The following is a 26,348-nucleotide window of genomic DNA, read 5'->3' as shown; positions in this document are numbered from 1 at the left end:
CTCATTAGTGTGAAGTCACAGACATCTTGTGCCAACTCAAAGAAGATACACTGACTATGGTGTTCAATTACTATATGTTTATTTAACTTCAGGAATATCACGCATGAGTATTCAAATTCTACACAAGCAACTTTAGGAAAGTTATCTAACTACTACTGCAGACTTGGGCAGCTAGAAAATAAAAAGACTTTAGAGCTGCCTGACCCCACTCCAAGAAGACCCCAGAGTTTTCAGCCTGGGAACTGGAGTCTTGTTGTCTGGACACAGGAGAAAATTTCCACCTCTCTGTGCTGCTATTCTGCTAGGTCATATAAGAGGAGCAGTGATGCAATGATTATTTCTTCAATAATAATCATTATAGAGTACAAGAGTACAAGGGTGTAGGACTGGGACAAGGATAAGAATGTCTTCTCATCTTTGGGGATTTTCATAAGAAAGAGGGGGCTTGAGAGGGAATGGGAGAGAGGGAGAGAGAGAGAGACAGAGAGAGAGAAAATGGGGGAGAAGGAGCTGAGGATTTTGGTGGTGGGAAATGTACACTAGTGTTGGAACATTATATGACTGAAACCCAATCATGAACAATTTTGTAATTATGTATCTCACTGTAATTTAATTTTTTAAAAAAACTAATTTGAAATAACTATTTTCACAGAAGACATACCTGCCACAAGCTGAATTGCAGCATAACTGTTACTAAGACCTTACTGATTCTAGTGGGTTAGAACCCACTAGAAGTGAAGTCCAGGAGTAGGAGAGTATCTATAACTGGGATGGAACATTAAGACTTGAAGGCTCCATGTGATCTGTCTTACAGGATGGACCACATCCCAGCTACCTACAACTACAAAAACAAACAACACAAAGCAGAAATCTGAATTGGATGGGGCCAGTGAGCTAGTATAGGATTTTAAGGAAAATCATTTCAGAAGAACCACACGGGGGAAGAAAAACTCAGATGAAGCTAGAGGTATCGCAATGATTCAGAACCATTGGCCAAACAAGCTTAAATAAAGATAGCCAGACTATATTAAACTAAGAATCTTCTGCACCTCAAAGAAAATGATGGCCAGAATAAAAAAAAGAAAAAACCCTACTCAACTATGAAAAACTTTTTAAATCACTTTATTTTTTTAATTAATTTATTTTTTTAATTAGTGAGTCACCGTGAGGGTACAGTTACAAATTTACCCATCTTCGTGCTTGTGTTTCCCTCATACAATGTTCGAGAACCCATCCCCCTACCAGTGTCCATTCTCCACCACCAATGAACCCAGTATCCCTCCCACCCTCCAATCCCATCCCCCCCTCCCACCCCACTCCACCTCTGTGGCAGGGTATTCCATTTTGTTCTCTCTCCAATTGGGTGTTGTGGTTTGCGATAGGGGTATTGAGTGGCCATCGTGTTCAGTCTCTAGTCTACTTTCAGCACGCATCTCCCTTCCCGAGCGGGATCTCCAACCACATTTTACTTGGTGTTCCCTTATCTATCCGGGCTGCCTTTCCCTCCAGCATGTGAGGCCAGCTTCCAAGCCATGGAGCCAAATCTCCTTGTATTATATACTACTATTCTTGGGTGTTAGTCTCCTACTCAGTTATTTTATATTCCACAGATGAAAATGAAAATGTGGGGAAAGAAAACTACCTATGGAAAAAATAAAAGCACACCATAGACTAGGAGATGATATTTGCCCACTACTCATCAGATAAAGGGTTGAGATTCGTGACATATGTATTACTAGTAGAATTCTACAAAGAAAACAACAAACAGCCCCCAAAAAAATAAAATCATGAATGTTCTGCAATGTGGATGGAACTAGAAGTATCATAGTGAGTGGAATCAGTCAGAATGAGAGGGACAGACACAGAATGATCTCTCGTATGCAGGATATCACAAATCATTGTAAGGGGATAACAAAAGCCCGGAGACAACAGAAACTGAGAACTTGTCTTCAGTAAGAAGCTTTCCAAGGGGCATAGGGGGATGAACATCTAAACAATGGTGGAGGGAAGCAGAGCCCTGGGTGCGGGGTGTGGTGCTAGAATAGTTCATGCATGAAACACTACTAATAACAATTTATAGACCACAGTACCAAAAATAGAATTAAAATTTAAATTGAATTTTTTAAAAAAAGAAAAGAAGACTTGAGAACGTCATCTGTAAGTTTCCTTGCAATCCTAAAATATTATCCCTTTACAACATCTTATATTTTAAATCACTAAGATGTGTGTAGGATAAATGTTGATTTGAATTTTGACGAATGCTCCCTAGAGGTAATTTTCAGATTTGTTCCTTAATCCCACTTAACTATCCTACCTGGGGAGAGGAAAGAAGGGACCTAGGTATTAAGAATAATCATATAGCATTTTCCTTTCATTATTCAGATTGGTCTTAAATTCAATTAACTACCAGGATTGATTTCTTGCTGGAAATTAGCTCTCCTTCCCTGGGAAATTACAATTTAAGTTGGGTAAATAATAAATTTTACTTCATTCATAGCACTACAGAATGCTAGGTATGTCTAGTCTGTTGCTACGGTATCACAAAATAAGATTAAATAACAATAAAACATTAAAACTGTGAACACTTTGGCCAAAGGAGAGAGAGAGAAAGACATAGAATATTGCACTAAATTATGGGACATTAAAAAAAACACATAGTATGTGACTAATACTCAACGACAGTAGAAACACAGGCCAGGAGGATTGGTTCATGGTTGGAAGCCTGCCTCAGGTGCTGGGGGAGAAGGTAGTTAGGATAGAGAAGGGGCCACTATGACAAAATAGTTAGAAATGATAGCTCTGGATAAGAACGGCGAGCTGAAAGTAAAGGAACATGATAACCTCTGTATTGCAAACCATAAAACCATAATGCCCTAAGGCGGGGGGTGGGAGAGAGAGAAGAAAAGCGCCTGCCATAGAGGCAAGCTGGGAAATAAGGGTGGCAAGAGGGAAACTGAGGACATTGGTAGTGGGAAATGTACACTGGTGGAAGGATGGGTGTTAGAACATTGTATGACTGAACCCCAATCACGAAAAGTTTTATAACTCTGTATCTTATGGTGATTCAATCAAAAAAAGCGAACAGTATGTAATGTAAATTAATATATTAAATTATATATTTAGTTTTTCCAAGATATTGCATTGGTATTTAAATTAGTAGTCACCTACACCTTCATGTACACAAATCTTTTTTTTTGTTTGGTTTTTCTTTCTTTTTAGTTTTCAGACAACACCAGGCGATGCCCAGGTGTTACTCCTGGTTCTGCACTCAGAAATTACTCCTGGAAGTACTACGGACACCATACAGGATGTCAGGGATTAAATCAGGGTCAGTTTCATGCAAGGCAAGCAGCCAGCATAGTCACTCATGGGTTTCAAATCTGGGCAAAGTAAGCTACTATAATTTTTTTTAATTTCCTTTTTTTTCTTTTTTCCTTCTTTTTTTTTCCTTTTTTTTAATTTTTCTTCTTTTTTTAATTTTTTTTTAGCTACTATAATTTAAAGACATTATGAGTAACAGTAATGTCCACTGTATACTATACTCTTGCAATACAACAGAATTCATGCTAAATGCTTCACATTAGCATGGATTTAATCTCATTTCATCTCATTTTAATCTAATTTAATCTTATTTTAATCTCATTAAATTTCATTTTAATCTTATTTAATCACAACATCAAAGTTCAAGGGAGCAGTTCAATGTTTCTGTAATCAGTTTCTTATAGAAGAGAACCAACATCACTTAATTCTTATTCATCACATATATTTCATCATTTCACACTCACAACCATCATCTAAAGATCTTCATCTCCATTACATAGAGAATATTTAAGAACAGCAAAACTAGCACTTAAAGGAGTAGTTAACTCTAACCATCACATTTTTTAAATATGCCACAAAATTGGCAAATCCTTTGATGGGCAGTGGGAAGGTAGAGGTGGTGGGAAGGAAGTTGGGGCCACATCTAACAATCCTCAAAAACTACTCACATCTCAGAATTTAGCGTCATTCCCAGTGATGCTTGAGAACCACGTGGTGCTAAGGATAAACCCAGTGCCTTCTGCATGCAAAGCATACACTCCAATCCATTGAGAAATCTCCCAGGCTCCAAATCCAGTTTTCAAAAGTAAATAATCATGATACATTCCAAATAGCAATATTTTGCTTAACTTGAAACCTGGTGACTTTGAGTCCAGAGTGATAGTACGCAGGTAGGGTGTTTGCCTTGCACTTGGTTAACCTGGGTTCTGTCTCAGAATCCCACATGATCAGAATCCCATATGATCTCCTGAATCCATTAGGAGTGATTCCTGAACACAGACCCAGGAATAAGCCCTAAGCACATCCAAGTATGGTGCAAAAATAAAACCAAAAAAAATGCAATTCTGCCTTTCACAAAAACAGGAATGAAAACAATGGGGTCATGCTAAGCCAAGTAAGTCAGACAGGGAAAAACAAAGAATGTGGTGTCTAAAAATTAAGAAAGCAAAGGGATACACAATGTCCAATGAAAACAAACCCTTTGACTCTGATGGAGAGTTAGATTATCCAGGGTGTGAGGGGAGCGGGCTAAATCAATCCTAGAGACTGTAGTGGAGAGTTATTGGCACTTTGGTTGATGGGTATAGAGTAGCATCACTAGATCCCTAAAACATATAAACATTTACACTCTTGTTAGCCAGTTACCTCAATAAAATATATATACATATATATTGAAGAAAACCTGGTGATTCATTGCTTATAACAATAATGGGTCTCTTTTTAACTTATATGTTAAGCTACTTTACTAAGAATCAAGTGATATGAATAGTGTGAAGGAAAATTTGAATATGTAGACTTTTCAAATGTCTATCACGTACAAAAATATTGAAATCTTAAGGCAAATCTTTACATTTAACATGATAATGAGATTTGACATTGTGTAACTGAAAAGAACTTTTCCTGACATCTATCTTTCCAAATCCTCAAAAGCAAAAAGAAAGTGAGAAGTTTTCATAAATAATTGCACAGTGTACCTCAAAGATGATTCTTTCCCTAACTGTGGTCTGGGAGTATTTTTCTGACTTCTGTCATTTAGTTACTTCAGTGCTTTGACAAGCATGACAAGCTTGTACAATGAATTGTAGATTCAAGAGCAATTCCTGACAAAATTCTGTTCTTACAAAACTTCAATTATTCAACACTAACATTAAACTTTTACCAAATCATTCCATTTACTGCATCCTTAGTCATTAGCAGTGAATACTTACTTCCTTTAACTTTTTCATGTTTGGAGGTTTCCGGGTAGCTATATTAATATAACTGTAAAAGAAGGAGGAAAAACAATTAAAAGACAAATATTCTGATAGATTAAATGGTTTCCTCAGTGACGACTTTTTTCCATATTTAATGATTGCTAACATAGTATTTATTAAACATAAAATCTGTTCCATATTTAATGATTATTAACATAGTATTTATTAAACATAAAATCTGTTCAACATATTAAACATAAACATATTAAATGTTTCTGTGCTTAATTTTCCATATTTAAAAACTTTTCCTTTTGTTTAATTTACAAAGCATTTCATTTTTATTTTATTGAGATGCTGTGACATACAGACTGTTAATGATAGTTTCATGCATATATAATTTTAATACCAGACACACCAGAGTATACCCACTTTCCTTCTTAACAACTTATTTTCAACATCACAATATATGTTATGCTATTATAATGTATATTCCCACAGAAATTCAAACTAAAATTAAGAGCACCAGAAATGCCTAAAATCTGTATGTACATTGAGTAACTGTTATATATCTCTATATACATGTATATATATATATATAGTTCATACTGATACTGTTGGGAGATATTCTCTTAAATGATATAACTCTCCCTCAGGCAACACTCTTAATCAAAGACTGTGGAGACTCTAATACTGCTCCCCTTTTACCAGGGCACTAACTGCTCAGAACTGTGAGCTCATTAAAAAGCCTAAAGGCAGAGCTTAGTTACAGATTCCCACACCAGATCCATGTCACACCCAACTTTCTGTCTAATCTCATGCAATTTTCTCACTATTCCTATTTTGCTAAAATGGACCACTAAAAAATAGCCATCAGGATAAAATGTGTACTAACCTCATTCATACCATTTTTGAGCCACAAGGACTTTTAAAGAGTCTTCCATATTCCTCAAGAATAAGATAATAAATTTTACATGGTCATTACTAACACCCTAAAAAAACTACGCATAGAAATATTTATTTAAAATATTCATTATATAGTCAGTCGGGGCCCGTGCTCGGCTCCGGCCGGCCGGCCGGGTTTTCGGCCCCGGCGCCCATGCCCCTGCAGAGCCGGTGGATGTGGAACAAGCGGGAACCAGAGACAGCTTTAGGAATTGGGGTTCCAGCAAGTGCTTGCACCCATGTATGGAGACTGTGAACTAACTTTGGCTACTGCTGTTCCAGGAAGAGAAATGATTCATTTTCAAACTTAAATCTTCGCGGACTTAATTACTATAATACAGAAATTGTAAACCGCGGCCGCGCGACATTTTATCTCTTCATTCTCATCAATGGAAAACTTATTATCAAATATTTCCCTATTAATAGAGCTGTATTCTTAGGGGATAAATTCCAACAAAAATAGTGAGTCTGTTTTGAAACTCTAACAACAATAGTGAGTTATGTGTTGAAATCTGGAATGTAATCAAGGTAAAGAGAAAAGGAAGTGAAATTATCACTCACCTACGGGGTGGGTTGGGGGGTGAGGGGTGGGATGTAATCTGTTTTTTTCTTTTGTTTGTTTGTCTGTTTTGTTTTTGCTTTTGTTTTTGTTTTTATTGGTAGTGGAATATGGGCACTGGTGAAGGGATGGGTGTTTGAACATTGTGTAACTGAGATATAAGCCTAAGAACTTTGTAACTTTCCACTTGGTGATTCAATAAAATAAATTAAAAAAAATATTCATTATATAAATTAAATTTTGTTCTATTTTAGGAACTATGATTTACAATACAATGGTAGGAACTCTTGTACAAAACATTCTTGTACCATATCCTCCACCAGAGTGTCCACTTCCTTCCTCCATTGTCCCAGTAGTAGTGTCCCACTACTGTTCCCCTCATCCCCCCACCCCTCCATGTTCTGCTTCCTATTGAAATCCAGTACTCAGTTTCCAGTGCCTTTGGGCCTTTGTGATTCCCTTACTATGCTTCCTTATATCCCATTTTTGAGGAAGATCATTTTATCTGTCGCTCTCCTTCTAGAAGACTAACTTCATTCAGCATGATAATCTCCAGATGCATTGTGCAACAGCAAATCGCATTATTTTATCTTTTCTTATAACCAAGTATTATCCCATTACATATATGTACGATAGTTTCTTTATGCACCTGTTTTGGACACAGGTTGTTTCCAGATCTTAGCTATTGTGAATAGTGCTGCAATGGGTATAAGAATAAAAATACCCGGGGCTGGAGTCATAGCACAGCAGGAAGGGCATTTGCCTTGCACGCGACTGACCCGGGTTCAATTCCCAGCATCCCAAATGGTCCCCTGAGCACCACCAGGAGTGATTCCTGAGTGTAGAGCCAGGAGTAACCCCTGTGCATCACCGAGTGTGACCCCCCAAAAAAAAGAGTAAAAATGCCCTTTCAGAAAAGAGTTTTAGGGCCTTCGATATCCCTGATGAACACAGATGCGAAGATCGTCAGCAAAATATTATTAAGTAGAATCCAACAACTCCTCAAAAATATTATACACCATGACCAAATGGTATTCATCCCAGGGATGCAAGGATGCTTTAACATTCAGAAATCAATCAACATAATCCATCATATCAACAAAAGAAAAGATAAAAGCCATAGTCAAAGCCATCTACCACAAGCCTATGGCAATCATTATCCTCAATGGGGAAAAAACTAATGCCTTCCCTCTAAAATCAGGGACAAGACAAAGATGCTCACTCTCACCACTTTTGTTCAATATAGTATTGGAAATACTTGCAATAGTGGTTAGGCAAGAAAAATATATTTACGGCATTCATATAGGAAAGGGAGAAATCAAACTCTTACTATTCGCAGATGATATGATACTATATTCAGAGAACCCTAAAGCCTCCAAAAAACTCCTAGAAACAATAGACTTGTATAGTAAAGTCGCAGGCAATAAAATCAATACCCAAAAGTCAACGGCTTTCCTATATGCAAACAGTGAGAGAAGAAAGTGACATGAAAAAAGCAATCCTGTTTATAATCATGCCTCATAAAATCAAGAGGTTCGGAGGGGGTGTGGTAGGACACTGGGAACATTGGTGGTGGAGAATGGCCACTGGTGGAAAGATGGGTACTCCATCATTGTATGACTGAAACGTAAGCACAAAAGTTTATAAGTCTGTAACTGTACCTCACAGTGATTCTTTAAAAAATAAAAAAATTAAAAATAAATAAAATTTTAAAAGCACTGAACACAATCATTCAAGTATTGATTCACTGTAGAGAAGGTTTTAATTAAAATCAGTTCTGATTGACACTGAAAAAAAAAAAGTTTTGGAGCCTTGATATAGAGGCCAAGGAGTAGAATTTTTGTAACTCCAGCAATATTCAGGGAATAGTCGACCAAGAATGGTAGACTGAAGAAACAAGAAATTGTTCAAGAGCCTGGGAAGATCTCAAGTTCAAAATATCTCATACCTTGTAGGCAGACATGATCCCCAATGCTGCACAGATGTGTGGTCCCCAATGCACATTGCAACTAAAAACTGTATGAGCATCAAAATTAGGTGCTTTTTCCCAGTGTCTCAGCTTCCACTGGAGGCCAAACTAATAAAAATTAACAGTAAAAAATTCTTTGAAAATTATTCAATAGATTCATTAGTGCAAGTGCTTGCAAAAGTTAAACAAGGAGGGACTGGAGCGATAGCACAGCGGGTTGGGCATTTGCCTTGCATGCGGCCGACCCGGGTTCTATTCCCTGCATCCCATATATAGTCCCCTGAGCAATGCCAGGAGTAATTCCTGAGTGCATAATCCAGGAGTAACCCCTGAGCATCGCCGGGTATGACCCTCAAAAAAAAGTTAAGCAAGGAAGTGTTGACATTTGCTAAAGTTGGTATTAGGGGATGGTAGGGAGCCTGGCAAGCTCCCCGTGGCGTATTCGATATGCCAAAAACAGTAACAATGATGGGTCTCATTCCCTTTACCCTGAAAGAGCCTCCAATGCGGCACCACTGGGAAAGACAAGTAAAGAGAGGCTTCTAAAATCTCGAGGCTAGGACAAATGGAGATGTTACTGGGCCTACTTGAGCAAATCGACGATCAACAGCAACAGCATGACAATGACAGTGACAGGGAGTGTGGCATATAGAAGCAGGCTTCCTCTCTGCAATAAGCAGACTTCATAATTCCTAGTGCATGTTTCTCTTTTCAATAGAAATAAATGAACTCCCCATTAATAAAATGCTGCAGCCAATAACATCTATGAAAACTATGTGGATGCAAAAAGTAGTTGTAAATGACTATGTTCAGCTGCAAATCTCCAAGTCATCATTTTGATTCATAAGGCCTTAAACATTTCCTTTATTCTTCAAAGACAATTTTAAATTTGGAGTTTTAAAACCCCAATTCTAGGGGCTGGAGTGATAGCACAGTGGGTAGGGCGTTTGCCTTGCACGCGGCCAACCCAGGTTCGAATCCCAGCATCCCATATGGTCCCCTGAGCACCGTCAGGAGTAATTCCTGAGTGTAGAACCAGGAGTAATCCCTGTGCATCGCCGGGTGTGACCCAAAAAGCAAAAAAAAAAAAAAAACCACCCAATTCTATATTTGTATGAGCCTCAATAATAACACATTATTTTCAGTAAGTGAAAACAAAACATAAGACATAAAAAGATTCAACAACTCCTCAAAATGCTATTATTCTTTCCATGTCACATTCCAAACAACCAATGGAAAGACATATGCTTATCTCTCAGAAATCCAAAAAATTCAAGTATTAAATTAGACGCCAGGAGGAGGAGCTTTTTGGCTAAACTTGAGTTCATTGGACTGGGTGGTGTCAGGAGCTTGTGTTGGGGACTGGGGGGGGAGGGGGCGGGGACTGAGTTTAAAGCAGAGACGAGAAGTCAGTGTTCAACTTCTCTCCTTATTACTTCCAGAAAATACATGAAGAAGTCAAGCCTTAGAATGAAGATAAGGATGTCAAAATCCTGTCTTCATTCAATTCTCACAAGATCTCACATAGTGTTGCTAGATGTTACTGACTGATAAAATTAACCTCTAGTATGTTGCTGAAAAGACCAGAATTCATTTTTACCCAGCTCTTCTGGTTCTGATATCACAATTTTCTCACCCTCCACACACCTTTCTCCTTTTCCATATTCATATCCTCTAGTTCTGAAAATAAAGATTAGAAGTAAAGCTTGCACTTTGGATAGACGAAGATGGCTTGATTTAAATAGTTCTTCCACTTTGCATCTCAACAACAAATTCATAATGCAAATAGAACAATATTATTATAATTCAAGTTCTTTAGGCTCTGCCTCAAACACATCTTCACATGTACCTATGCATATGTGTGTATGTACGTGCACACATGTACTCACATCCACCATGCCCTGGTTTTAGATTTTTGGTGTGAATATTGGCTTTTTTTCCACAAAAATAATCACATATTCTGAACTTTACAGGGTATTTTGGGGAAGTAGAGGTACATCTGACTGAGCTCCAGGCTTACTCCGGCTGTATTCAGGGATCACTCCCGGTAGGGCTCATGGACAATATAGGGGACAGGGAACCGAACTTGGGTCACCCTCATGAAGGCAAATCTCCTACCCACTGTACTCTCTCTCCAGTACCTACAGGCAATTTTTTTAAGTAATCATTAGCCTATCATATTTTGCTTTGTAGGGAAAAAATTATGTCTTTGTCTCAAATTAATTCACTTCCCCCCAATAAAAACACAGAAAGGGTGCCAGAGCAATAGTACAACAGGTAGAGTGTATGCTTTGCATGTGGCTGAGTCAAGTTCAATTCCCAGTACCTCGAGTGTTCCCCCAAATCCCACCAGGAGTGATCCCTGAACAGAGTCAGGAGAAAGACTTGAGCACTGCAGAGTATGGCACAAAAACATAGAACATGTTTGAGTGATATATTTTTTATCACTTCTATGATGTTTTCTTTTCAATATATAATTTCACAGCATTTATTATAGAAAGTGCTACAAAATGGGGAATATATCATCAAGTTCCACTTCATAGTTCATTTGCAACAGTACAATTAGAAAATTATTTGCTGGTGAGAATTAATTTTAAATGTTCAATGGCCCAGTAATTACAGAATACGTATTTCCACAAGTGCTAGCTTACTGATAACAGCAGAAATAAAGCCAAAACATTTTTCAGAGCTTTATTCACGAAAGTCTGGGTTCTGATTTCATACTTCAGTGATCTAAAAAGAGTAGTAAAGAAATGAAATCCAAATGTCTCTCTATGTTGAACTTTACATGCAAATATTGCCTATCTACTTTACAGCCATGAAGGTACATGAATAATGCACGATAACCAAGGCTACCAACCACACCAGAATCCCTTCTCCCCTCTCCTCACTGAGCTGGATCACTTCCTTTCTTACCAGAGATAACAAATATTAAGAAATCTAAGCAAAGAAACACCTGCAAGTCTTTCTCAATATTTTTGGAACATGTGTAAAACATTTGATTTTTTTTATTCAGATTATATTAGCTGACAAGATGAAATATGTTTAAGGATACTTTATACCTCTGTTAAATATATTTTCACAGCTACCAACTATGTACCAGTATCCCTCCATCACAGTCCACTGGGTGTATATATATAATACATATATTATATATGTATATATATAAATATATCACTCCCCTTCTTTGTTCTCATTTGGCTTATTTATTCCCTGGCTCTGCTTCCCTATTTCCTATGTGTGAGTAAGATCATTTAGTATTTGTCTTTCTCCCTCTGATTGATCATAAGCCCTGAAATATCTCTACAACATTAGAAGTGCAACATGGTCTCTGAGATTGCTGACCCTCAGAAAAGCAGAGCGACCAATATCTAGGAATGGGGTTCCAGACCGTTATTAGCACTCCACTGGTTTCTGTGAGCATCTTCTCACATGTCAAACATATGCTGATTTCATGGGAAATTGTTTTGTGAGGAAAATTACTTTCCATCACACATATATTGAGGATTTTTAAATTCATTTTTATAGAAACATTCTTTCACTGCCAAATGACACTGCACACGTAATGTCTCTGTTCACCTGAACTGCTCTATCAAAATGCCACAGGCTGGGCAATTTGAACATTCATTTCTCATAGTACAGGAGGCTGGAAATTTTAAAGGAAGGTAGATTCACTTATGTCTGGAGAGGACCTGCTTCCTGTTAGTAGAGACAGCTCTCCTTATGTGTTTTCACACGGAGGAAAAAGGGCAGGGGAACTTTCTGTGATCTCTTCCTCTGCAGCACAAACCCCGCTGCTCATGAACTAGCCACCTCATGAGTTAGCCGCCTCCCAAAAGATCTACCCTCCTAACCCTACCACCTCCATTAGTCTCAGCACCCTCATCCACACATTCCATACTGGACATGAAAATGAAGACTCTCAACACTAAAGCCATAGCACCACCTGCAGGAAAACATAAAAAACAAAAGCTAAACCAGCCAGGTAAGCAGGAAAATGTAGCAGGAAACTCCGTGGCAAAAAAATAAGAAAACAAATGACCAGAGGCAATAGAAATATCTATTTAAATATTTATGTATATAAATATAAGGAGAGAAACAAAAGAGCTGGATAACGGTCTTCAGTAGGAAGTTGTGGGGGGATAGGAGAGGCGGTAGAAGTCAGGGAGACGCTACAATGGTGGAGGGACACAATCACACTGGGGGAGCCGGGTGCTGAAAGGTGGGAAATCATGATGAATGACACCTATCAGTAACAGTATTCTAAACCACAGTGCCTAAAAGGAACAACATGAAGAAAAGAGTGCCTGCCAAAGAGACAGTCTGGGGGGGAGGGGGGAGGAAAACAGGGACATTGGTGGAGGGAAGTGGACACTGGTGAAAGGATTGGTGTTGAAACATTGTATGCCTGAAATTCAAACACAGATAACTGTAATTCATGGTGATTTAATAATAAATAGATATTGGTGAAAAGAAATAGAAGAAGACACAGAGAAATGAAAACATATCTTGTGTTCTTGGGTTGGAAAAAAGAGACTATTAAAATCACCATCTTACCAAGAGCAATTTGAAGATTTAACACACACACCCATTTAAATACCAATGACATTTTTTTCAAAGATAAAATAATTCTAAGATTTGTGTTGAACTCAAAATACCTTTAGTGGCCAAAACAAATCTGAGAAAAGAAAAACTGGAGGCATACCACTCCCTCGCTTCAAAATATATTGCAGAGCAAAAGGAACTAAAACAGTTTGCTATTGGAACAAAAACAGGCACACAAACCAATGGAAAGAATTGAGAGCCCAATATACTCACACTTAAATGAACATTTAATCCATATCAAATGAGCCAAAAGGATGTAATGAGAAAGGAAAACATCTTCAAAAAATGATGCTGGGAACACTAGACACCCATTTACAAAAACAACAGTAAAATTTTTTCACTTTTTTTTGGGGGGGGCATTTGAACTACATACAATGGTGCTTAGAGGCTGGCACTGCATTCAGGAATTACTCCTGGCAGTACTTGGGAGCCACGTGGGATGCTGAGGATCGAATCCAGCTCAGCCAGATAACAAGGCAAGCACCCTACCCACTGTGCTATCACTCCAACTTCAGCAATAAAAATTTTAAAGCTATATTATTACTTAATACCATACATAAGAAAATAAGCTCAAAATGTATTAAAGCCTTGAATATTATATTCAAAATCATAAAATGTATACATGACCTCAAAATCATAAAATACATAGATGAAAACGTAGATGATACACTCCAGGACCACAACATCAGATACATTTTCAAGATCCAGTTTCATTGATCTCAATTCCAAACACAAAAGCAAGAATAAGCAAATGGGACTACACTGAGTTAAAAATACTTTCATACATTGAACGAAATTTTCACAAAAAACAGAAAGCACTGAGGAACTGCGAAAAAATAGTTGCACATCATAAAGCCAAGCCAAAGGGGTTAATATCCAAAATATTTTTTTTAGAATTCACGCAACAGAATAGCAAGCAACCCGTTTTTTAAATCGGTAAAAGAGAGGCTGGAAAGATAGTACAGCAGATAGAGCATTTTCCTTGCACGTGGTCAGCCAGGGTTAGATCCCCTGCATGTGGTCCCTTGAGCACTCATCATTCCATTGATTGTCGAATTTCTCGAGGGGTCTCAGTCACGTCTCCATTCATCTTAGCCCTGAGATTTTAGAAACCTCTCTTTACTTGTCCTTCCCAATGTGTCAACATGTCAACGATGCCGTCTTGGGGGTTCTTCCAGGGTCAGGAGAATTCCCTTGAGCACTGCCAGGAGTAATTCCTAAGTGCAGAGCCAGGACTAACCCCTGTGGCCCAAAAACAAACAAGCAAAAAGGGCAACGGACTTAAGTAGATACTTCTTAAAAAAGATGTACAGACGACCCACTGACACAATAAAATGGTCATCACCTAATAGGAAAATGCAAGTCAGTACCACAATAAGGTCACCACACCGTGAAGAGAATAGCATGTATCAAAAAATTAGAAACAACAATGTTGGCCAGGCTGGTGAGAAAGAAACTTCAATAACCATTGGTAGGAATATAACTTGGTACAACTGCTTCAGAAAAAATGATATCAAAATTCCTTTTTAAAATAAATAGACACTCAGCACCTTCAGGTTTGACTCTGGTGGCCCCATCCAGCACCACTGGCCACATCACTGGGCCCACTAAACCTTCTAGTACAAATCACTAAATTAACACCTGGAGTAGTGGGGGTAGAGGGGGGGATCCTGAGTGCTACTTGGAGGGGGTCTCCCCTGGCAAGAGAAAGCCCAACTTCCCCTTGCCAGCTGCGTAGCAACTCTAACTCAGCTGTCCCCTTTCTTCATTTTAAACATTCCTGCAAATCCTTGGGCCTTCTAGATACTGAGGAAGTTTATAGTTTCCCAAACTGAAATTCTACCTCAGACTGTGAGCTCGCAGGAGACTAAAGGATAAAGGGCAAGAGGGTCAAATCTTGGGGCTGGAGCGATAGCACAGCGGGTAGGGCGTTTGCCTTGCACGCGGCCGACCCGGGTTCGATTCCCAGCATCCCATATGGTCCCCTGAGCACTGCCAGGGGTAATTCCTGAGTGCATGAGCCAGGAGTAACCCCTGTGCATTGACAGGTGTGACCCAAAAAGCAAAAAAAAAAAAAAAAAAAAAAGAGGGTCAAATCTGTAACCTAAAAGATCTCAAATAGATCATCCCCACCAACTAAAATGAAAATGCTCATCTGATCTTAGCTACACAAATGCGCCCTATATCAAAAAGACATTTGGGAAATGGATGGGAACCTTCTGATACTTCAATAAGAAACACAAACCCAATTCTCCTATAAAAACCCCACACACACACACACAAAAAAGAAGAAGATGAAGCATCCTTAGTCCTATACTAAGTTCCCCCTCCCACTCCCCCTACGGAGTTTTTCTTCTACTTTTCAGTAAGCTTTTCTTATCTATTTATGAGCCTAAGCATCTTTATTACTAAATACTTTTAAGAATGAAAACACTGAAGAATCTGGGAAACATAGACAGAGACTGCTACCACACCTCCTGCATCACCCTCCCCACAAAAAAATAAATAGAAATAACACGAGTCCGTGATACCACACTGAGGCATTCATTTATAGGACAGTAAAACACTGTTCAAAATATTAGACATTCAAGACATTTGCATGACTGTGTCCCAGCAGCATTATTCAAAAATAGCAAAAATCTGGAATCAAATTAACCCATTGACAAATAACTGGATAAATAAGTGTGATATATATACTAGTGGAATAATATTCTGCCATTAAAGTGATGAAATTGTTTCTTTGGAGACAAAATAGATAAAATTTGAAGTGATTGTGCCAGGTAAAAATAAATCAGTGATGAAAACATGACCAGATGGTTTTATTCATAATGTGGACTATAACTCAAGCAAACCAACTGGTTAAAAAGAAAAAACTGACTTCTAAATTGAGGGAAAGATGAAAGGATGAGAAGAATGGATAGAGGCATCTTTTTGATAGTAGAACACAACTATAAATTTGATAATGTGATAGGTCTAAAAGTATAAAGCTATCCTTCTAGAATTCTATTGTTAAGAAATTATTAAACAAAGAAAAGTTAAAATACTAAATGCTAAGACCAGAGAGATAGTACAGCAGGTAAGGCACTTGCCTGCATGTGTTCAACCAGGGTTCAATCCCCAGCATTGCTTATGGTGCCCCAAGCTCTGATAGGAATAATCACTGAGTGCAGAGTCAGGAGCAAGCCATCACCAGGTGTGGCCCCAAAACACAAACACACACACACACACACATACACACATACACAAAATCACAATAACAGGTACAAAGGGAAAATATTTTAAGATATTCTATAGCTGTAAATCTGATGTGTGACCTACATAGCAAGCCAGAGAAAAATAGTCCTGCAACAGAAAGAACACCAAAAATATATGCTCCTCAAAGTTAAGAATGGTTTTAGCTGGTAAGTGGGATAGTGAGTGACTTTTTTATATATTTTTTTTTCAGTCTTCCACATTTTTGAAAAATTCTGCATATATATACATGTAAAACTATGAGTGAATTTTCAATTTTTATAAAGGAAATAAAAGAAATGGAATTTCCAATCTATAAATTAGAAAATGGCAAGTTTAGAGTTTGAGAGACTTTCATTCTACTTATATTTTTTTCACTGCATGAAAACTTTTCCATTTAATGTAGTCCTAATTATATTCAATCTCATTTCCCTACTGAGGTTTAGTCCCTAACACCAACACTAGTGAAACCTATCCCCAGTTAGCCTATGTCATTTATGACTTCAGGTCTTACATAGAGGCCTTTAATCCATTTTGTATTTACTTTTGTATATTTGGGGGGTCCCCAAAGAGGAATCGAAAGAGCTATGCTTGGAGTATCACGTTTCACTCAAGTGAGAGAAGGAATCTGGGGTTCCAACCTCCATCGATGATCGAGAATCAGGGACGCTGTCTCATTTGCCAAGGTGTCGAAAATCAGATGGCCTGGACACATAATGCAATTTGGAGACGACTGCTGGAATAGAGCTATTACCAACTGGATTCCACGGGACGTCAAAAGAATGCCTGGCTGCCCACCTACAAGATGGTCAGACTTCCTCATCAAGACCCTGAATGAATGGTTTGAGGCTCTTCCTGTTCCTGGAGCGAGCAGATGCCATTGGGCTACACTAGCACACAACAGGGAAGAATGGAAACATTACTGGCACTCACTCGAGCAAATTAATGAGCAACGGGAATGACAAGTGATACAAGAGATACAAGTGATAGAAGTGATATTGGGGTGGAGAAACTGAGCGTCTTTTCTTATTTTTTATTTTTTAATTTACGGTTTTGGTTGGGCTGGAGCAATAGCGCAGCTGTTGGGCGTTCACCTTTCACGCGGCTGACACGAGTTCGATTCCTCCTCCCCTCTCGGAGAGCCCGGCAAGCTACTGAGAGTATCTCGCCCGCGAGGCAGAGCCTGGCAAGCTACCCATGCATATTGGATATGCCAAAAACAGTATCAATAAGTCTCTCAATGAGAGACGTCACTGGTGCCCGCTCGAACAAATCGATGAGCAACAGGATGACAGTGACTGTTTTGGTTTGGTTTGGGGGCCACACTCAGTAGCGCCTCGTTAATTCTGGCTCAGGGATCCTGAGTGATTTCTGAGTACAGAGCCAGGAGTAAAACCCTGAGAAACACCAAGTGCAGCCCAAAACCAAAACCAAAAAATATCAAGTGCTTTTATAATGACAATTACCTAGAAATTTGAAATTATAAGAAGACTGAGGTATCAGTTGGAAGAAAGGATGAAATGTAAATGATACAGCAATCTAGGGAGAGAAGGAAACTAGACAATGTATGATCAGAAAGAATGGCCCTGGAGGAAAATTCCTGAGACTGGATACAGAACATGCACCCAGGATACACAGAGGATCATCCTTTAAACGTCCTACTCTTCTCCAGCCCCTTTACTTTCCCCTTGGTACATCTAAACCCAGCGCAGAGAGCTCAGTTATGCCACCTCGTAAGAAAGAATATAAAAAGAGAAGCTGTCTCATGCTCCTCCAGTCTTCTTACTTAAGGATTCCCGATTCTCCAACTTCCCCGCCTTCCCTTCATTTTTCTCAAATTACACTACAAAATTTGACCATCTTCTCTCTCCAATCCTCTGCTTTCAATCTTGACTGCCTGAGGATAAGAATCTTAACAGAAACAGATTGATTGTATATGCAAAGAGAACCCAAGGAATTACACTACCAGCACCAGCCTAAACAAAAACTGACCTTTTGAGTGAGTCCCCAAAGATCGCCTAAATACGGGCTAATCAGTTTCCTAATGGCGTGCGCAAAGGCCCTGACATTCACATACAAACCTACCTCTAGGGGAATCTGACCAACCCTCCCCGCCCCCCCCCATCATCACCAGCAGCTCAACACCCAGATCTCACAAACAAGGGGGAGGGGATTTATTTATCTGCCCCTGTAGTTAGTATCCGGAGAAAGTACAGGAGGCCTATGGCTTCCAGTGCCAGGATCTCTGAGGTCCCAGCACACTGGTCATCTGTACAGCACCCTTAGATGGAGAAACAGCAGCAAAGTGGACCAAGTATACATGTTAGTGAATACACTCACAGAAAAAATGTATGACTTTGGTACTCCACAAGAGTTTGGAATAACCCAAGGAAGGGGCAAAGCAGGCCTGATTCTTATCTTACCTCCCAAAGTATGTCCCCAGATATCAACAATAAACATCAAAGTGGTTCTAGATATTTGACTCACGTATTCTGATATCCTCTTTACCTGGGTCCTCACACAATCATTGTCCTGTTAAACAGCTTGGGGTGTATGTGTGTGTGTGTGTGTGTGTGTCTGTGTCTGTGTGTGTATGTGTGTCTGTGTCTGTGTGTTTAAAACTGGGTGCTCAGTGAGTAGGCTGTTTGCCTTGCATGCAGCCGGCCCAGGTTCGATTCCCAGCATCCCATATGGTCCCCTGAGCACCGCCAGGAGTAATTCCTGAGTGCAGAGCCAGAAGTAACACCTGTCCATTGCCGGGTGTGATGCAAAAAGCAAAATAATAATAATAATAATAATAATAATGGCACTGTAGCACTGTAGTCCCATTGTTCATTGATTTGCTCAAGTGGGCACCAGTAATGTCTCCATTGTGAGACTTGTTATTACTGTTTTTGGCATATCAAATACGCCACGGGTAGCTTGCCAGGCTCTGCCGTGCGGGTGGGATACTCTCGATAGCTTGCCAGGGTCTCTGAGAGGGAAGGAGGAATCGAACCCGGGTCAACCGCGTGCAAGGCAAACGCCCTACCCACTGTGCTATCACTCTATAAAATAAAATAGGGGGCTGGAGTGATAGCACAGCGGGTAGGGCGTTTGCCTTGCACGCGGCCGACCCGGGTTCGAATCCCAGCATCCCATATGGTCCCCTGAGCACCGCCAGGGGTGATTCCTGAATGCATGAGCCAAGAGTGACCCCTGTGCATCGCCGGGTGTGACCCAAAAAGCAAAAAAATAAAATAAAATAAAATAAAATAAAATAAAACAGGGTGCTGAGAGTCCTCACATAACTATTGTCTTGTTAAACAGTTTAGGATGTGTGTGTGTGTGTGTGTGTTTGTGTGTTTAAAACAGGGTGCTCAGAGTAGACTAAACCCTCTTTGCAAAAGCAACTTCCGCAGAAGAGAACCACAGAGCTGCCACTCTCTTTCCCAGGGTTCTTGCATGTAGGTAACCTACTCTTCCCTTAGAACTGTGTGCTGGGGTGTGCAGGGATTTCATTCCCTTTGCTCACCGGTACACGGCCTGGCACACAATGGGTACGTGTTGCCTGCATCTGATAAAAGGGAGGCGAGCACCCTCAGCCTCAGGATGAGGCCAAGCCCTCATCTCTCTTTGATGGACAACAGGTGAGAACAGATGAGTTGGCTTGGGTGACAGGGAAGTCCCCCACCGCCCCCACCCCCGGACCTCAGGGTGCACACAGTGTGTCCTCGCTGTGGCTGCAATCGGGGAGCCCTGAGTGCTGAGGAGGGTCAGGTAGACACTTACTCCAGCTTCTTGAAGCGTTCTCTGCCGGCCGCCACATACTTGCCGCCGCTCCGCAGGGATTCCAGCTCCAGCACCCGGCGCCCACGCGTGGGGGTGTAAAGGCGCCGCACCCCGAAAGGCACTTCTACCTGCTGGGTCAGCTGCTCCAGCAGCACCTCGAAGGTGGCCACGCGGCGCCGTGAAAGCACGAACTTCTTGCCCACGTAAAACTGGTCCCCATTGCGGTACACCAGGATGGTCTTGGCAGGCGTGGTGTCCACCAGCGAGTAGGACTTGCGCGTGCCCAGAGGCTGATCGGAGCCCCGCATGTGCCCTCCGTGCTGCCACCGGCGCTTCTCTCACTTCTGCCACGTGGGACGGCGCGGACGGCGCGACCACCGAGAAGCCACCAGCACGGCCACCGACGCCGCGCTCCAGCCAGGGCGCAGCTGTGACGCGGGGGGGTGGGGGCCGCTCTTCTGGCCTCCTGCGCGCTGACGCGACCCCTGTGATTGTGACCACAGCCAGACACCAGCCTCTCCGGAAGAGTTGCGGGGAGATGAACCCACCCCCCATGGTGGAAGGGAAAAGAAGAGGCGGGCATGCCCTCCCCGCAACAGGGGAGACAGAGAAAAAGAGCCAGGCAAAGAGGGGAGATGGAGAGGGAGGAAGACAGCCTCCTGCGAGTGTGGCAGGAACGGAGCGTGCCAAGGACCCACCTGCACGGGGTTCCTCCCCTCCCATCTTCTTGCCTCCGGCGCTGAAGGGGCCAGGGGCTACGGTGGGTGGGGGCAGAGGGTCGTCCTGGTCATTACCAGCCAAAACTGCCCCGAGGACGCACTGTCAGGTGAAGAGCAGGAGCTGGTGTCTACACACTTCAGCATTCGGAATGCACCTTCCTTTGAGGGAAGAACAACTGTGCTTGAATAGCTCACTGGCATTCTGGTATTCTGTGTCTGCAGGCCTCTCCTCGGGCGGAAAGAACGAACAGCGCTAGTCACGCATTTTTCAACGTATATCTGACATGGAATAGTATCCGAAATATACGAAGAATTCATAAATCAACCAAAAAATTATTTTTAAATGGGCATAGCTTCTCCTTCAAACACACTTCTTCAACGGAGGCATGCAGCTGGCACACAGGTACATGGAAAGATGTTCCCTTTGCTTTGTTTCTATCTACTATATATGATGAGATCATCTAGTTAAAGTCTTTTTCTCCTGACTAATTTTGCTTTATATGATACCCTCCAGTTCCATCCAAGTTGTGACAAAATATAAATTTTTATCATTTTTATAAATGAGTAATATTCTGTTGTATATCAATAAGATTATTTCTTTATCCGCTCATTTATTGTTGGGCACTTAGGTTGTTTTCAGGTCTTGATTATTATAAGAAGCACTGCAATGATCATAGAAATACACACATCATTTTGAATAATAACTCTATGTTCTTGGGATAGATAACAAGGTGTGATATTACCGAATTATAGGGTGACTCTGTTTTTAACTTTTTAAGACATCTTCATATTGATTTCCATAGAGGTTAAGCCAATTTACATTCCACGGTGAAAGAGAATTTCTTTTTTTCTCCACACCTCAGCCAGCATACTTGTTTCCACCCTTTTTAATATAGGCCATTCTTACTGTTATGAGGCAATATCTCTGTCATTTTGATTTTCACTTCTCTGTTAGTTCTGTAGTGATACACATTTTTTCATACTCCTATTTGCTATCTATGCACCTTCTCTGAAGAAGACTGCTCAACTTCTCTACCCATTTTTTGATGGGGCTTTTTGGTTTTAGTATTGAATAAAATGTAAACTGTAAACTTTTATACTAAAAGATCAAAGATATGTGTATTATAAAATATTATTAATAGCATTATAAACCATAGGACCTCAATTTTAAAATGAAAAAACAAAAAATAAATGGTTAGTCAAATAGAGAGGTGAGAGGTAGGCAAGGGGGTCAACTGTACCATAAATAGTAAAAATAGATTTATTGGTGAACAATGTATGCATCAAATCGCCTACATTGTTTTGATTTTTCAAGATGCACATCTGTAGCCACTACAATATTATAATGCAATGTTACTTCAGTTTTTAAAAATGGATTTTCAATTGTTTTGATAGGCTTAATGGCAATACATTCTGTATTACCTGTTGAACCCTTATACATAAGGTATAGAATATTAATGCCATAAATATTAATATCTTGTTTTTTAGTCCTTCAAGAGAACACGTTACGTTTACAAGCTCTGGTCAGTTTTAAACTGGCAGCCCGTCTCTGCATCATTAAACACAGATATCAGTTGATGAACAGGACCACTTTATTTAATCACCAGGAAGGTTCAGACGTTTAAGACTCTTCAAAAAGAGTATGACTGGGTAATCATGTAGTAATCCATGGTTCTTGAGTGGGATTAGAGATTTTCTCTGAACGCTGGTTTAACTGAGAACCTCAAAAAGGGCTTCTCCCGTGGGCGCAGGAGGCAGATGGAGCTGGGGTAGCCCTTGAGTCTGAGGCGGCTCACACCCCCGTCCGGGGAAATGGTGAACCTCACATGAGTGATGACATCCTGGAGCTCCAGGGTCAGGCTATTGAAGGAATGGCTCTCGTTGGGAGACAGCTGAAAGAGAGACAGACAGAGGGGTGTTTGTCGTAATGCAGGGATGGCACAACTGGGCTCCTTCACCCAATGACAGCTGCTTGGACTAAAGGGCCTACAGTTATTCAATTATAATAATTTGTCTTATAGCACAGCGGGTAGGGCCTTTGCCTTGCATGTGGCCGACCTAGGTTCTATTCCTCCATCCCTCTTGGAGAGCCTGGCAAGCTACTGAGAGTATCCCGCTCGCACAGCAGAGCCTGGCAAGCTACCCGTGGTGAATTCAATATGCCAAAAACAGTAACAACAAGTTTCACAATGGAGACGTTACTGATGCTCGCTCAAGCAAATCAAGGAACAACAGGATGACAGTGCTGCAGTGCTACCACAGAAATTTGCTAGCAGGGTGCCAAATAATACAGACTTGAATTCTCAGGTCCCTGAGTTATCTGTTGTACCTGATGGTTGATAAAGTGGAGAAGCTGATAAGAAAAAGATAAGTGGGAGTGTTGGAATCTCCCAGAAGCTGTCACTGCTCTTCCATCTCTAGCTCTGATCCACAATATTTCCTTCTTACTAGCTCAAAGAAAACTCTTTGGGGGGGAGGGGCTGAAGCAGTGCTTGGGAACCTCAAGGTCACTCCTTGCAATTCTCAGCCAACTGGGCCAGTGATTCAATACGAGAAGCCAGGGAGGCTACATTTTGGGGGCCCTGGAGGAGGTTATGCAGGTCACCCTGCAGTGCTCACAGACTTCCTGGGGCATAGCCTGGAAGTGAACGTTAGGAGAACCGTGTGGTTCTTGGGATAAGCCAAGGTATCTAGCCCCTGTACCCTCTCCCTGGCCCAAAAATACCCTCCTAGAGCAATCTCAGCACCCACCTCACAGGTTGACTTACTGTTTAACTTTTCATAGGCTAGTTACCCCTTCTAAAAGTCAACACACAAAAACAACCTTTCCTATATATAGTCTTTGTACATTTTTTTAAAAATAGCTTAAAACAAAACATTAAAAATCAGCTGCATTAATAAGAACTTTCTAAATGAATATCTTTAAAAAATCATTGTTAAAATGTTAAATAGGAAAAAGAAAATGGGAGGAATCAACCTCCCCAACTTCCAATTCTACTACAAAGCGGTAGTCATTAAAACAGCATGGTACTGGAACAAAGGCAGAGCTGCAGACCAATGGAACAGGGTTGAATACTCTGACATACACCCCCAAATATATGATCATCTAATCTTTGATAAGGGAGCAAGAAATGTGAAGTGGAGCAAGGAAAGCATGTTTAACAAATTGTGCTGGCAAAACTGGACAGCTACATGCAAAAAAATGGGCTTCGACCTCCATCTATCACCATGTACAAAAATCAGATCAAAATAGATTAAAGACCTCAACATCAGACCAGAATCCCTAAGGTACATTGAAGATAAGGTCGGCAAAACCCTCCACGACATTGAAGCCAAAGGTATCTTCAAAGCTGACACACCACTGGCCAAACAAGTGAAAACAAAGATAAATAAATGGAACTATCTCAAACTAAGAAGCTTCTGCAACTCAAAAGAAACAGTGACCAAAATACAAAGACAGTCTACAGAATGGGAAAGGATATTTATGCAGTACCCATCTGATAAAGGGTTGATAACAAGGATATACAATGCACTGGTTGAACTCCACAAGAAGAAAACTGCCAACCTGATCAAAAAATGGGGTGATGAAATGAACAGAAACTTTTCCAAAGAAGAAATCCGAATGGCTGAGAGGCACATGAGAAAATGTTCAACATCACTAATCATCAGGGAGATGCAGATCAAAACAACAATGAGATATCATCTCACACCACAGAGACTGGCCCACATACCAAAAAACAAAAGCAACCGGTGTTGGCATGGATGTGGGGAGAAAGGGACTCTCCTTCACTGCTGGTGGGAATGCCAACTGGTTCAGCCCTTTTGGAAAACAATATGGACGATTCTCAAAAAGTTAGAAATTGAGCTCCCATTTGACCCAGCAATACCACTCCTGGTAATATATCCCAGAGAGGCAAAAAGGTATAGTAGAGATGACATCTGCATTTCCATGTTCATTGCCGCTCTGTTCACAATAGCCACAATATGGAAAAAACCAGAGTGCCCGAAAACAGATGATTGGCTAAAGAAACTCTGGTATATTTACACAATGGAATACTATGTAGCTGTCAGAAAACATGAAGTCATGAAATTTGCATATAAGTGGATCAACATGGGAAGTATCATGCTGAGTGAAATGAGTCAGAAAGAAAGAAACAGACATAGAAAGATCACACTCATATGTGGAATATAAAGTAGCTGAGAGGTACAAGCTTACAATGTTGCGATTCCTGGCGGACATTTCTCTGGACTTAGTTACTAAAATACTAAAATACAGAAATCCAAAACTATGCTGCTGCTAGTGCGGCCTCCTGACCTCATATCTCTTCATTCTCAGCAATGGAAAACAAATTACCAAATGCTTTCTTTTCAGCAGATTGACTTTAGGGGGGAGAAACTCCAAATCAATAATAGTGAATTTTTTTGTTTAAATATTGAATGCAATCAAAGTAAAGTGAAAGTAAAGTGAAATTTACCAGTTACACATGGGGGGGATCTGGGGAGGTGGGGGGAATGGGGGAGGTATATCGTGATTCTTGGTGGTGGAATATGTGCACTGGTGAAGAGATGGGTGTTTGAACATTGTATAACTGAGACTTAAACCTGAAAGCTTTGTAACTTTCCACATGGTGAATCAATAAAAGAATTAAAAAAAAATTAGAATTCCTGCTACTTATATACTGAGTAGCACACCACATTCGCTGGGTTGTAAGGTAGAAGGCAAAAAAAAAATGTTAAATAGTATATGTGTGGTGCAATCTTAACATGAAAGTGAAAATTTTCTGTTTTTCTGATGAATCAAATTTTCACTTTCATGTTAAAGTGAGAAGTCTTGGAGTTGTATCAGAGTTATTCCAAAATAAATCCAAGTGCAGTGGATCAAGTCTAAGACCAGCTGCAGAGTGTCTGACGGCCTCTGTGCCTGACTAACCTTTGTGATTGGGAGCAGTGGCTTCCACTTGTGGACTGGAAGAATCCACTTTCGTTTCATCATGATTTCCTCCTCATGAGTGGTCAAGACACAACCGTCCAGTTTACAACTATCAGGAGAATTGCCTATAAGAACAAATTGTTTTTAATTACTTTCTCCATTTAAGTTCAGCTTTGTTCATGGGATATTGAGAGCTTTATTTTTAATCAGGTTCAAAACCCATCAAAGAACAAATTGTGTGTTCTTTACAAACAATAGCAAAGGTCAGAAGTGAATGAGAGAAGGAACACATCCATTTGTCATGAGATAGATTACTCCATGGAATAAAGAATTTGTTTTTCTGATGAATCAAAATGATACAACATATATTTATGGACCTGGCACACCA

General features: G+C 40.3%; 2 protein-coding genes across 2 annotated transcripts in view; both read right to left on the bottom strand.

Moving 5' to 3' along the window:
- Positions 1 to 20,613, bottom strand: part of DCDC2C (doublecortin domain containing 2C) — a gene marked incomplete at its 5' end in the record, with an annotated part of 154,517 nt that extends 133,904 nt beyond the window's left edge. The window contains 2 exons of the mRNA XM_004609419.2: positions 5,250 to 5,301; positions 20,312 to 20,613. Of these exons, the coding sequence (XP_004609476.2) occupies positions 5,250 to 5,301; positions 20,312 to 20,613 (354 nt within the window). The remainder of the gene's footprint in view (positions 1 to 5,249; positions 5,302 to 20,311) is intronic.
- A 2,102-nt stretch (positions 20,614 to 22,715) lies between these two features.
- Positions 22,716 to 26,348, bottom strand: part of ALLC (allantoicase) — a 28,699-nt gene continuing 25,066 nt past the window's right edge. Inside the window, exons 10-11 of the mRNA XM_055123495.1 lie at positions 25,961 to 26,085; positions 22,716 to 22,922 (exon numbers count right to left, since the gene is read on the bottom strand). Of these exons, the coding sequence (XP_054979470.1) occupies positions 22,716 to 22,922; positions 25,961 to 26,085 (332 nt within the window). The remainder of the gene's footprint in view (positions 22,923 to 25,960; positions 26,086 to 26,348) is intronic.

Source organism: Sorex araneus, chromosome X (assembly GCF_027595985.1).
Source record: "Sorex araneus isolate mSorAra2 chromosome X, mSorAra2.pri, whole genome shotgun sequence".
Lineage (NCBI taxonomy): Eukaryota > Metazoa > Chordata > Mammalia > Eulipotyphla > Soricidae > Sorex > Sorex araneus.
The sequence above is the reverse complement of the archived record's forward strand: the minus strand, read 5'-3'. Positions and strand labels throughout refer to the sequence as shown.